Source organism: Loxodonta africana, chromosome 4, assembly GCF_030014295.1.
Source record: "Loxodonta africana isolate mLoxAfr1 chromosome 4, mLoxAfr1.hap2, whole genome shotgun sequence".
Lineage (NCBI taxonomy): Eukaryota > Metazoa > Chordata > Mammalia > Proboscidea > Elephantidae > Loxodonta > Loxodonta africana.
This window is the reverse complement of record NC_087345.1, coordinates 51,484,424-51,498,767: the sequence shown is the minus strand read 5'-3', so window position 1 is coordinate 51,498,767 and position 14,344 is coordinate 51,484,424. Positions and strand designations below refer to the sequence as shown.

Genomic DNA, 14,344 nt, shown 5'->3' with positions numbered 1-14,344 from the left:
GAGTTGGCAAATAGATGAACCCCATGTATGCGTGAAGGCACCCAGAGACAGTATTTTTAGAGAAGAGACAAAGGCATAATCCTATAAAACATCAACCTCTTAAAGGAGTATAGGATTGAAGAGGCACTTTCATCTTTCTTTTGAGTAGGATGAACCTAGGTATAGAAGAGAGCTAGAAGACGCCGGTGTCTCAGAGCCCAGGAAATACAGTTTCGGGAAGGAAAGTACATTCAGTAGTCTCAAATGCTGCAGTTGGGGTAGGGGTGGTTCACATAAAAGCACTATTTTTAGGGTATGATAATTAGTAGAAATTTGATTGTGACATTCCAGAGGAATTCTGGGAACAGCCCAAACTGGATTTAGTGTAAATGGGATTTGAGACATTGGGCATAGGCACCATACCCCATTCTCAAAGAAAATCTGACTTTGAACTCAGTGGTTAGAGGCAGATGCAGGGATGAATAAAGGCTGGAGGGGTTCTTCCCTAGATGCTAGAAGGTACATGAACATTTTTATAGTATAAAGGAAAGGAACCCGTAATGGGGAAAGAGACTGAAGATTGTGGACAAAGAGGGCCTCATTGAACATTTTTATTTTCTAAGAAAGATAGAATAGGATTAAATATCTGGAGGGTTTTCTTCTCTGGTGTCATTAGCCTTGTATTAAAGAGAAACACTTCTTTATCTGAATCTCAAAGGAAAATGATAATAACAATTAAGGTTGTGTTTTAGGAATGAGGCAATGTATATGAGCTTGGTTAACTGGAGAGCATATATTAATAAAACAATTTATATAAAGATTATCATTTTTTGGAAATGCATGTAAATGTATTTTCTCTATATCAGTTTTACCTACTTTTTAAGATAATTGACCATTTTCACAAACATGTGAATACTTCAAGAATCTTTTTTCAACTGAAAATTGCCCTTAATAGCACAGTATATCAGTTTCATGACCAAATTGTTACTCAAACTGTTTTATAGAAATATACATTCATGTGTATATGAAAATAATCTCAATGTGATTTGAAGTTTTTTCCTCTATATAAATGACTTTTCAACAAATACTAGAAATAATGAGGTTGTTAATATATGCTGATGACTCAAGTGAGCGTACTTTAAATTTCAAAATGATACTTAGGATATTTTCTGAATGATAACCATTACATAATAAGTGGAGTATTTTAAAATTCTCAACAAAATGATCGCTTTTTTTTTTTCAGTAGCCTTCTCTTCTCTTTCACATCCATTATACCAGCCTTTCAAAAGCCTCAGCAGCTGGCGAGTTGAATCTGCAATTTGAGTTGAATAGCAGCAGTACCGAGGCCCAATAGATGTGCTGAAATGTCTGGAAGATACTTGCTGATTACAAGAGAATAGGGATTGGCCAAAAAGCCCTCCATGATTGCTTTTTGAATTTAGTCCAGTTCCCTGACAACTTGTTTTCATAGACGTGGTTATAATTGATTCTCATTTAGGTCCCAAGGGCAAGGACCAGCAAAACCTGTGTTACTTATAGCTGTTGCCTAAGGAGCATCCTAGGGAAGCCCATGGAATTTTAGGGTCTGTAGAGAAAGGTGTATCTCAGAACACTGAGCTGCAATTTGCCCAGGATTCTGAAATCCAAACCTATTGGACCAAATCCAAATAATAAGGAAATAGTAATGTGGACAACCTTCAGTTCCTTTTCTTTTTTTGCTTCCTTTATGGTATTTGATTAACTCCTGATTCTTTCTCCTGTTGACCCAGACTACCTTTACCCTTTCTGGCAGTCGTGGACAAATATTTACCAGGCTACATGGCTAGTTAGAAAGGTTTCTCATGTTTCCATATATATATCACTCCTGAGAAAAGTTGCTTTTCTGAAATGATGAGAAAATGTGCATAAATCCAGGTGGTTTGTAATTCTAGAGGGAGAGGAAAGATGGCTGGAAAGGGGAAAGTTCAGTGGTGGTAAAAGTCTTTTTGAAAATACTTTGTAATACTTTCTAATGCCATATAAATGCAGCTGATACCTATCCAGTGTTTTCTCTCCTGAGGAATCATTTCCTTCAATTTAGAATTGTTTTTATAGTACGAGGTCAGCATTTTTATTGCCCCGTTAACCAGCTTTATTTTTGGAATATAAAATAAAACTTGTGGTTTTATGTATAGTAATACAGTCCTATCTCCAAATTTCTGTTTTTCTTATGCAGAGGGTTGCTTCTACAGGAGAACAGCAGGTTTGCAGAAGCACTACATTATTACAAGTTGGCAATTGGGAGCAGGCCAACACTGGCTTGTAAGTAATATTTGAGTTCTTTTAAAATGTCTTCCCATCCTTGTTTATCTGTGAAAATTATCCGTTAGTTCCAGCCTCACAGAAAAAAACCATGGTGGTTGGTCCTGTTTCTAAATAGTTGCTGCTTAATTTATGAGTCTCTAACAATTACATCTCTCTTAATTTTATCATATTTTGATGTCTGTTTATCACTTAAAAAATTTTTTAAGATAGAAACAATTTTTATTCAACTGCATTTTAAGCTCAAAAAGTATTTTGAGCTCCTTTAGTGCAGAAATTATTTTATATATATATATATATATATGTATTTTTGGTGATAAACCGGTAGTGCCCACTACATGGTTGATCTCAAAAATATTTGTTCTATGAATATTTATTTCTTGGTTTTCTTTTAAAAACAGAAATAATCTATAGAAACAAAACTGAAATAACAATAATTTTATTTTAGCCACAGTATACATCAGCTTCTCACACTTATATTTCTACTTTTTTCCCTCAGCTGCTTATTTAAACACCGGGATTATTCTCATGAACCAAGGAAAGACAGAAGAAGCCCGTCGTACATTCCTAAAGTGTTCTGAGATCTCCGACGAAAACCTAAAGGATCCTCATGCGCACAAGAGCTCTGTTACCAGCTGTTTGTATAACCTGGGAAAACTCTATCATGAGCAGGGACATTACGAGGTCAGGCCAAAACCTCTCTGTTCTTTCCTTCCCCCTTTCCCAGCACAATCCCCAGTGCAGGGGCACTACTGAACTTTTAGAAGCTACTATCTGTGTTCATTAAAAGAGTTTGTGGTCAGCTTAGTGTGGAAGAAGCTTCTGCTAAACCAAATTTAACAGATTCCCTCATTGTGGAGTTTCTCAGAGCAGTTATGTTATATGTAATGTGACTCTTCAAAATGTGATATAATATGCCTTATTTCTCAGGCTTATTTGCCCATCCTCCCTTTGATTTCATGACCAAGACATACTTTCTAAAATTGTTATGCTGTATCTAGTGCATGCCTGCATGCGTTCATTCCCTCACATTTGCTGTCTTCCGGCCCCCTGTCTCTCAAGCACCCACCTCACTATATACTCTTATGAAGAGTACAATGTAAGGATGGTGATACAACTTTTAAAATAATCACACTTAATACTTTCATCAGATTTCCAGTAACTGAAAGATTTATTTAGTTTTTAATTTTTTATTTAGATTGTACTGGGTTGCCAGACTGTGGACTTTAGATGACTTTTGGGTGACTTCCAAATATGAATTTTTCAAGTTTATCTATGAATAATCTGTGTAAACTTGAAATTTTATATTAAACTAAGAGTGCTACCAACATTAGATTTCTTATTAAATTACGTTTTGTATGTCATACTTCCCCAGCTGTGCCAAGTATTTTCTTTCATGGAGTTGAGGTAGTGTGATATCAAAGGACAGCTTAGCTTTTTTTCACTAGTGAACCATTTAGAAATACCAGTGGAGGATTCTAACTTTTGAAGGATGTTATTATCTTATTTTCAATAAATATCCCGAACCTTAGTGATGATTTTTTGTTGTTGTTTCTTAAATTAGGATGCCCTTACTGTATATAAGGAAGCAATTCAGAAAATGCCAAGGCAGTTTGCCCCACAGAGCTTGTACAACATGATGGGTAAGTAAAACATTAATGTTTTAGTTGATATTTCAGGGACCTGTGGGGAAATTATACCTGTGCCTGGATTACATAGAAATATAAAAAAATTGTGTCATTCATTCTCTCAAACAAACCTTTCTCACAGTTGGTTATTCAAATACTAGGAGAGCACACCTGTTCTAACAAGAACAAATAAATTAACCTAGTGATTCCCAACACTTTGGCTAAGGACTCCTGGTATGTACCAGAGGTGTTGCAAGGGACTCACAAACCCATTCGTGTACCAAGTATTATCTAGATGCCCGACTTTGCAAAGTAATATCTTGTACATATGTGTAATTATTCTAGTATGTAATTGTTCAAGTATTGAAAAAATACACATTTATTTGAATGAATTTGTCAAATTCATGAAAACTTTTGATCATGGTATTGTATTAATTGGAGGATTCTTTCAAAATTAAAAATGCTTTGATGTAGAGAATTACGATTTTTGATGCTTATAAAAGATGAGACTGAGTCAAATTGGAAACCCTGGTAGCGTAGTGGCTAAGTGCTATGGCTGCTAACCAAAGGGTCAGCAGTTCAAATCCACCAGGCGCTCCTTGGAAATTCTATGGGGCAGTTCTACTCTGTCCTATGGGGTCACTATGAGTCGGAATCGACTCAACGACACTGGGTTTGGTTTGGTTTTGAGCCAAATTGTATGGTCTTCATTAATTAGGCTTTGAATCTCTAGGTTTATTCAAATTAGTATTTTTTTAGGAAAACTAATACTGTGAAAGCTATAAATATGCTACTAAAATTATTCCTTGTTCTACTTTGAATAATTAGCTCTATGCTTTTATTAGAGAGTATGTAAATTGAGAGCATGAATTTTTCTAGGTACAAGAGTTCGCGAACTAGAATTTCTAATAAAATATCTACTCATCACATATGATTGAATCCTGAATTTCTGATAGTAATTTGTTACTACAACTCCTTGATGGTGGAACAAACTGAAAACCACTTATTCAGCTGTGACTATTAGAAAAATTTGCTAAATTTCAGATGCCCTGCTGGTTGGGTATGTTACTGTTTCAAGACAAGAGAAGAGAAGGCGTTGCTCTTCTCCTCATATCAGATGTTTCTTTGTCTCTAAAGCACAAATTGCAAGCGAAGATTTTTCTGCTTTTTTTTCTTTAAATCTAGTTATGTTGTTTAATGTTTCTAGACCTCTCCCATGCATTAAAAAAATAAATGAGATTAGACTATATGATCTCAAGGATTATTTTATGCTTCTGTATTCTGTGATTTGGGAAATTTTATAGTGGCTTTATGGCTTAAGCACATATGAAAACTCCCAAATCCTCCCAAAGAAGAAAATATGTGCCTGCCAAGGACACATATTTTTTCTGAATGATAGAATTTTTTTTCTTTTTTTTAATTATTTTTTTTTTTGTACTTTAGATAAAGGCTTATAGAACAAATTAGTTTCTCATTTAGTAGTTAGTACACATATTGTTTTATGACATTGGCTAACCACCCCACAACATGTCAACACTCTCCCTTCTCAGCCTTAGGTTTCCTATTACCAATTTTCCTGTCCCCTCCTGCCTTCTAGTCCTTGCCCCAGGGCTGGTGTGCCCCTTTACTCACGTTTCATTTAATGGGCCTGTCCAATCTTTGGCTGAAGGGAGAACCTCAGAAGTGACTTCATTACTGAGCTGAAAGAGTAGCCCGGGGCCAGACTCTCAGGGTTTCTGTAGTCTCTGTCAGGCCAGCAAGTCTGATTTTTCTTTTAGAGTTAGAATTTTGTTCTACATTTTTCTCCAGCTCTCTCCGGGACCCTCTATTGTGATCCCTTGAATGATAGAATATTTAGAAATAGTTGACAAATAAAATGAGGCAGGCATAAGTCAGTAGACAGAAAACAAGGTATTATTTCTAGAAGGTTTATCCCATGTCTTTGGGAATCCCGCCTGTGACACAGTGGAGTGATTTAATGTTCATAGTAAAGAAGACACTGGAGTAATTTTTAGTTGCTGTTTCTTTGCTCTTTGGTGTAATTACTGTAAGGTAAATTCTAGCCTCTTTAAATGTACTCTTCCCCTTAAACTTTTATGAATTAGAACAGTGCCTTTTACTGTCCACCATTTCAACACGCAGATAAATGTACATGTTCATAAAGTGTGTCCCTAGAGTATGCAGATTTGTAAGGTGAATTAACTTTTCTGCATTAATGCTAGATGGTTTTTCATGTCAAAATGAATACTGAAAGAATCACTTTTCTCCAGGTTTGCCTAAAGAAGCACGATGATTTTAGGTTAGCGTTTTGTTATTAACTCTAACACTTGGGAAGGCCTTATTTTCAGTTTTCCTTCATTGTCAAATAAGATGTCTTTCTTTAAATTGGAAAAGGACTCAGAAATCCTTGGCAACAGACTGTGTATGGCATCTTCATTGTTAATGGGAAGTGGTGGTGTTCACTATAGTTAATGATTTCAGAAAATCCATTGAATTATTTTAAGTAAATAAATTTGATTGAGAAATCAGCTAGTACCTTGGGATCTGTCTCATGGGGTTACACAGATGCCGAGCACACACACAGAGGCAGCCAACAATAAGTGTGTCCCTGGGGGTTGTTGCTTAGGCCTTTGTCTTACTTTCCGTTAGAGAAGAGGTAGTGGTTTTGCCCAGACTCTGAAAAACACTGTAACAATTTGTGAGGGAGGATCCTAATGTAATTTAAAATTCACTGTTTCTTCCATAATTATGGTAGCTGCCTTCTGTTTAATTCTATGTTAAGGTCTGTCAGCTGATCAGGTTTTATAGTTTCATTTGCTCATGAAACTATAATTTTCTCAGAGAGTGAGTTCAAATGGGTAAAATCCCCTGAGTTTTGCTTTAATTCCTAATACATTTTGATTAGCCTCCGTTTGACAAGAAAAAAAAATGGCCCAGGAGGTAAGCTGCCCTATCAGTTCATCAGTTTCATTAGTCTGTCAGCATGTGCTGATTATCCTATCAAGTTTATCAACAGCCTTGAATGTGTTTTCTGATTTGCACATCTACATTTTATTAGTGCCCTTTAGGGATCAGTGATGGATTATAATCTGGCTAGATTTCGCCTGTGTTAATTTTTCTCATGTTGCTCATTCATTTACCCCTTCTAGACCGTTACCCCCAACCACTCGTGTTTATATATTTAAGCAATCTTTTTTTTTCTCCCATTCTCTTTTCCTTTGATTTAAAGGTTATAAGAAATAAATTTATGAGAAAAATATAGTTTTACTTGTATAGCACAGTAGCTAAAATCCCTATGGTTACTTCTTTAAAAAAACACTGTAGTCCTTTGTATTTTCCCTCCTTTTGAATGTTTTATGAAAAATATATTGCCTTCCCATGTGCTAATGCCAGTTGACTTATCCTGAAGATCAAATGAGCATATTTTCCCATACATGTATTTTGATTAATTTAATTTGATTAATTTAATTCACACTTTATATTTTCCATATTTTATTCAGACTGCTAAATTAATTTTTTTATGGTATCAGTTCATAAGTAAACTAAAAAAAAAAACTATTTCAAAATATATTCTCATTATTCTCTTTAATTTCATAGAACCAAGATGTTTGCATGACAGTAATTGAGGAATAACATACTATCCAGAATTATGTGAAATACAAGCATAGACAAATAATATAAAATAGATACTAAATAATATTTTATAAACCAAAATTAAACTTTCACTTATCGTATTATTGTAATTAGTAAAGTATGAGAATATATAAAATATTAAGATACCAAATCACAAAATAACTATTAAAGTAGCTCCTAGTCAGGTTTTTAATTAAATCTGGGCAAGTGACATTTATTCTGGGGGCCTCAGTTCCCTTTGAGAAAGCAAGTTGGATTAAATGGAGGGTTAGTTTAGTGAAGCCCCTGAAGTCAGACAGCCTCATTTCAAATCATGGCTTTGAAGTTTAGTAGCTGAGTGGCCTTGGCCAAGTTACTTTACCCAAACCTCAGTTTCCACATCTGTAAGATGGCTATGGTAGTAGTGCCTAACTCATGAAGTCATTTTGAGAATTTGCTGAAATAACAAAGATGAAACATAGGACCAAATGCCCAGCCTAAGTGTTTTCTAAGATTAGCTTCCATTGTAATCATCATTTTTGTGGACCTTTAAGCTCCAAGAGCTTATTTGTATTTACCAGTGTGAACGTGATTTCTCCATAGATAGGATTGTGTCATAGGGATGTCTTTGTAGTCACAGATAGTGAACAAATACTCCATTTAGTTATGCCCTGTCTGGAATTGCTGTCTTTTTCTCTTTATATCCATTTCCTATTTTCTCCCAGCAACCACAGTCAGAATCTTTTATCATTAACTGTGTTTACCAACTACGATTCATCTGGCAGTTTGTCACACTGTGGTGGCTTAGGTGTTGCTTTGATGCTGGCAGCTATGCCACCAGTGTTTGAAAAACCAGCAGGGTCACCCATGGTGGACAGGTTTCAGCAGAGATTCCAGACTAAGAGAGACTGGGAAAAAGGACCTAGCAATCTACTTCTCAAGAAAAACTGGCCAGTGAAAACCTTATGAGTAGCAGTGGAACATTGTCTTAAATATTGCCAGAAGATGACCACTTCAGATTGAAAGACACTCAAAAGTGCTGCCTCCTCAAAGTAGAGTCAACTTTAATGATGTGGATGGAGTCAAGCTTTACAGGACCTTCATTTGCTTATGTGGCACGACTCAAAATGAGAAGAAACTGCTGCAAACATCTATTAATAATCAGTACATGGAATGTACAAAGTATGAATCTAGGAAAATCAGAAGTAAAAAATGAAATAGATTGCATAAAGATTGATATTCTAGGCATTAGTGAGCTGAAATGGACTGCTACTGGCCATTTGGAAATGTACAGTCATATGGTCTACTGTGTGGGAAATGACAGATTGAAGAGGAATGGCATCACATTCATTGTCAAAAAAAAACATTTCAAGATCTATACTGAAGTACTACACTGTCAGTGATAGGATAGTATCCATACTACTACAAGGAAGTGCAGTTAATACTAGTATTAATCAAATTTACACAGCAACCATCAAGGCCAAAGAAGAAGAACTTGAAGATTTTTGCCAACTTCTGCAGTTTGAAATTGATCAAAGATGCAATCAAGATACATATATAATTACTGGTGATTAGAAAGCGAAAGTTGGAAACAAACAAGGATTAGTAGTTGAAAACTGTGGCCTGGGTGATAAAAACAACACTGGAGAGTGCATGATAGAATTTTACAAGCCAATGACTTATTCATTGCAGATACCTTTTTTTCAGCAACGTAAACATCAACTATGCACGTAGACCTCCTCAGATAGAATACACAGGAATCAAATCAACTACTTCTGTGGAAAGAGTCAATGGAAAAGCTCAATATCTTAAGTCAGAACAAAGCCAAGGGCAAACTCCTAGGTGCACTGAAGGCATTGACAAAATACAAGGCTCCAGGAATTGATAGAATATCAATTGAGATGTTTCAACAAATAAATGCAAAGTTGGAAGTGCTCACTTGTCTATGCCAAGAAGTTTGGAAGATAGCTACCTGGCCAACGAACTGAAAGAGATCTGTATTTGTCTCCATTCCAAAGAAAGGTGATCCAACAGAAAGTGGAAAGGATCAAACAATATCACTAATATCCCAGGCAAATAAAAATTTACTGAAGATAATTCAAAAACTGTTGCAACAGTACATCAACAAGGAGCTGTCAGAAATTCAAGACAAATTCAGAAGGAACCAGAGACATCATTGCTGCTATCAGATGGATCTTGGCTGAAAGCAGAGAATACCAGAAAGATGTTTACCTGTGTTTTATTGACTATGCAAAGGCATTCAACTATGTGGATCATAACAAATTATGGATAATATTGCAAAGAATGGGAATTCCAAAATACCTAACTGTGCTCTTGAGGAACCCGTACATAGATGAAGAGGCAATCGTTTGAACAGAACAAGGGAAGACTGCATGGCTTAAAGTCAGGAAAAGTCTGTGTCAGGGTTGTATACTTTCACCATACTTATTCAATCTCTGTGTTGAGCAAATAATCCGAGAAGCAGGACTATATGAAGAACCTGCCATCAGAATTGGAGAAAGACTCATTAACAACCTTCATTATGCGGGTGATATGACTTTGCTTGCTGAAAATGAAAAGACTTGAAGTACTTATTGATAACAAGCAAGGACTATATAGCCTTCCCTATGGATTACACCTCAACATAAAGAAAACACAAATCCTCACAACTGAACCAATAAGCAGCATCGTAATAAATGGAGAAAAAGATTAAAGTTGTCAAGGACTTCATTTTACTTGGATCCACAATCAACACCCATGAAAGCAGCAGTCAAGAAATCAAATGGCACGTTACACTGGGCAAATCTGTTTCAGAAGACCTCTTTAAAGTGTTAAAAACAAAGATGTCACTTTGAGGACTAAGCTGCACCTGACCCGAGTCAAGGTATTTTCAGTAACCTCATATGCATGCGAAACCTAGACAGTGTACAAGAGAGATTGAAGAAGAATTGATACCTTTGAATTACGGTGTCAGTAAAAATTACTGAATATCCCATGGACTGCCAGAAGAGCAAACAAATCTGTCTTGGAAGAAGTACAGCCAGAATTCTAAGAAGCTAGGATGGTAAGACTTAGTCTCAAGTACTTTGGACGTGTTATCGGGAGGGACCAGTCCCTGGAGAAGGAGGACATCATGCTTGGTAAAGTAGATGGTCAGCAAAAAGAGAAGGGCCCTCAGTGAGATGGATTGACACAGTGCCTGCAACAATGGGCTCAAACATAACGATTATGAGGATGGCACAGGACCAGGGACTGTTTTATTCTGTTGTACATAGTGTTGCTATGAGTCAGAACCAACTTGATGACACCTAACAATAACAACATATTACCAAAAATGCCACAGCATATTCAGGTAATGCCTAGTTAACTTAATTCCATTAACAGAGTACTTCCTCTAAATGAATATTGTCATATCTAGGTTAGAATTTCATCTCCTTTTCCTGTCATGACATAGTTTCCTAATTAGCCAAAATCATTCTTTACCCTCGAAACAGTGTTTTACTAGACCTCAGTTTCTCCTCTTTTATTTTAAACTTATAGGTCTTTTAGAATCATTAAATACTAGAGATGAAAGATTTGTGTTTTTAAGAATTCTTCTAACATAATTTCTTTTATAAGGTAGAAAATTAATAACCAAAGAGTTGAACTAATCTATGCAGAATTACACAGTTTTTGTCAGAACCAGAAGTGTTGTTTCCTGACTTAAATTCAAGGGCTTTTCCTGTTTCGTTCTTGTGTTATCAAAACTGGAACCTTCTTTATAATGACAAAATAGCTTTTCTTTACACATTCATAATCATCAAGAAATAAAATACACAAGAAAATCCTCTTCAATTTAAATAAAAAAATAAAACATTTATGAATTTGTGGTTTCATCACCAAGGCATTACATATGCAGGGTAATGTCTAAACACTCTCAATTTTTCCTTCTTCTTTCTCTATAGTCATTTATTTTCCTTATTATCTCTATTTCAGCATTGCTTCCTAATAATCCTAAGGGATTATGGGAAACTAAATTAGGCTGTAAGTTCCAATTATTTTTATCAGTATGAGCCTTTCCAGTCCCAAAGGTCACTTTAAGACTATTTACCATTTAAAATGAAATTACTTGGCTTTCTCAATGCAAAGTAATTGTTGGGTTTAATTTAAACCATTTTCATCGTGGTAATGTATCCTGAGAACAAAGGGGCACAATGTGTCAGAGAGAACCTCAGGTTACTGTCTTGTCATTTCAGTCTAATCACTGTGTTTGGAACAACTTCTGTGTGGGAAAACAAAAAAAATGTTACAAGTGCTGAATGGGAGTGTAGAGGTGGTGGAATGAAATATAAATAATAATAAAAAAAAAAATAGGTATGGTTTATTCTTTCATGGAACTTTCTAGGAGATTTCACAGTTGGCCCAGAGATTTTTAGTGTCTCGATAAGTAAATGCCTATATATAAAGTGCAAAAAGTATATTACTGTAACGTTGGAAATATTTTGTCCGTAACTATGTAGGCTGTTCTGTGTAGGCTGTTCTGTGTTACCTGGACCAAAAACAAAAGCAACAACAACAAACAAAAGGTTTTAAAATTCTGGTATGATAATGGTACTGTCATTGGCATATGCCCTGATATTTTTCAGTCTTCTAAAAAACAGAGTTTTATGATGGATAACATGCTTTTATTTTAGGAATAGATTAAATTGTCTTCTAGAGGAATTACATGATAGTGACAATTGATTTTTATTGCCTCATTTGCCTATGTTATGATCATAGTGTTTAGATTCTCCTCTGATTATTATACACACACACACACACACACACACACACTGGTTACTTTAAAAACCCATTTCAGTATTGGAAAATCTGTTTTCCTCCATCAGCCTGCTGCTAACAAATTTTTTACTTATATACGTTTGAAATTGAGGAAGTGTTTTCTTCTCATTTTTTCCAATAAGAAGAAGAGGAATGATTTGATTTAATTTTCAGTTTTGTGAAATAGCTCTTGAATTAGGAGAAATTTTTTTGTAATTTTATTGGGCTAGTCACAGCAAACTGGAAAAGAACAAAGGAAAGGTAAAAACTATGGATTTATTAGAGGAATTTTTGGTGTAAAAAGTTTCTCCAAATTCTAGAGTTGTATTGAGAGAGAAACTCATCAAATGAACGTCAAGTGTCCTAAGTGACTACCAATGATCTTTACGTTCTTCACTGTTATTTTAGATAAGAAGATTTGATAAGTGAGGTGTCAAATGCACTTTCAGAAAACAAAATGAAAAAAAGACCATTTGTACGTTCATCCTGCCTGTACTTGAAGGATGTCCACAATGTGCTGCTTAGTTGTTGAATGAATACAAGTAAAGGCCATTTCTCTCTCAGCCTTCTGAATGGGTTATGTTTTAGCTGACTCATATTTATAGGAGAATCCTGGCTTGTGTGAGTGGGTGTGTGTGTGTGTTTACCTCACCTTGCCTCAGATTATACATTAAACAGGAATATTGAGAGTACATTTTCAACATGTTGGTTTACCTGCTTAACGTTTTCTTCTATGACTTGTTCTTAAGTGAATTGCTTGAGACGTTCAGCATGCTGACTGGAAATGGGAGATGAGGGATGGTTTTTAATTATGCGATATTTGAACTTCACATCTCTCAAGTGTGGAAGCATTAACACTTCAGTAGTGTTAAGCTTTTTATACCACCTGCTTTCCCTATTTTGAGTTCTAGTGACTTCCCTGTGATTGTTTTCATTGGCACTCTTGAAAAACAGTGAGACGACTCTAAATATGAGTATGGCTATATAGCTGGATTAGCCATTAATCTGTCTACCTCAAAAAAGAATATAACTTTTAATTTCCAAGATAAATCTACTCATTTAGCTTTCATTGTTTCATCACCAGAAGGACAGGACCAGGGGACCAGTGCCAGGTATACACCAAACCAGAAAAACGAAATGGAAATTAGATTTTAAAATTTCACTTTGTAAAATATATAGCCAGCAAGATAAAGAAATGATGAACTTTTGGCCGTGTATTGAAAAGAATAAATATATAAGACTTATTCACAAAAATAAATAATAAAATTTTCTCCTAAAAGTTTGTTTCTCAGTATAAAACTGCAGCTGGTTAATTTTTTTTCTTTTCATCATTGACCCTTGGTATAGATTTTACATTAGGTACTATGGTTACAGACATTAATTTGCTAGGCGTTACTCTGTATACTACAAAGGCCAGCATCCAGTTCAACTGCATTAAATAGGTAATATATTTTGTTTAAAGTTTCAATTAAACCCGGGGTTAGAAGATATACAGTCCCTATGGGGAGTCTGAGCACTTTAATGCCAATAGTATGGCTGCTAAAGGATCATGCTTAGGTCTAGATGTCGCTTGCTTTCCTGGAAATATGATATCAGACAGCTGATTATATTTCATTGCTTTTAAAACCACACAAGCCCACCTGTTACATTAATTCATACTCCTGCCAGTTTAGTGGTAAAGGAAAAGACTGAAGCTTAAAAAACTTACTTTTAAATTGAATTATAAAGAAGTGAATATACTCAAATTAATACCTAATAATATCCTGCTTATTCTCTGATTCCCAAATAGTTTTCATGTTTTCTGTGTGAAAACTATCTAACTGTATTGAGACTTCAATAGAAATGAGTGAGGAAAAAAGATATATTTTAAGCTTTTACTGGGCAATTGCCATGGAGTGAATGTTTTACTCAATTGTCAATACTTCACTGCAGGTTCAATTGTACTTAGAAAATTGAGGTGATGGTATGATATACTTGAGGAAATTCATGGGCTGGACTTTATAATTTAGTGTCCTTAAAAGATGACA

At 35.3% G+C, this 14,344-nt stretch overlaps 1 protein-coding gene across 1 annotated transcript in view; it reads left to right on the top strand.

The window, feature by feature from the left end:
- TMTC2 (transmembrane O-mannosyltransferase targeting cadherins 2) overlaps positions 1 to 14,344 on the top strand; it is a 456,462-nt gene that overhangs the window by 279,670 nt on the left and 162,448 nt on the right. Inside the window, exons 5-7 of the mRNA XM_003405237.4 lie at positions 2,195 to 2,280; positions 2,780 to 2,964; positions 3,845 to 3,923. Of these exons, the coding sequence (XP_003405285.1) occupies positions 2,195 to 2,280; positions 2,780 to 2,964; positions 3,845 to 3,923 (350 nt within the window). The remainder of the gene's footprint in view (positions 1 to 2,194; positions 2,281 to 2,779; positions 2,965 to 3,844; positions 3,924 to 14,344) is intronic.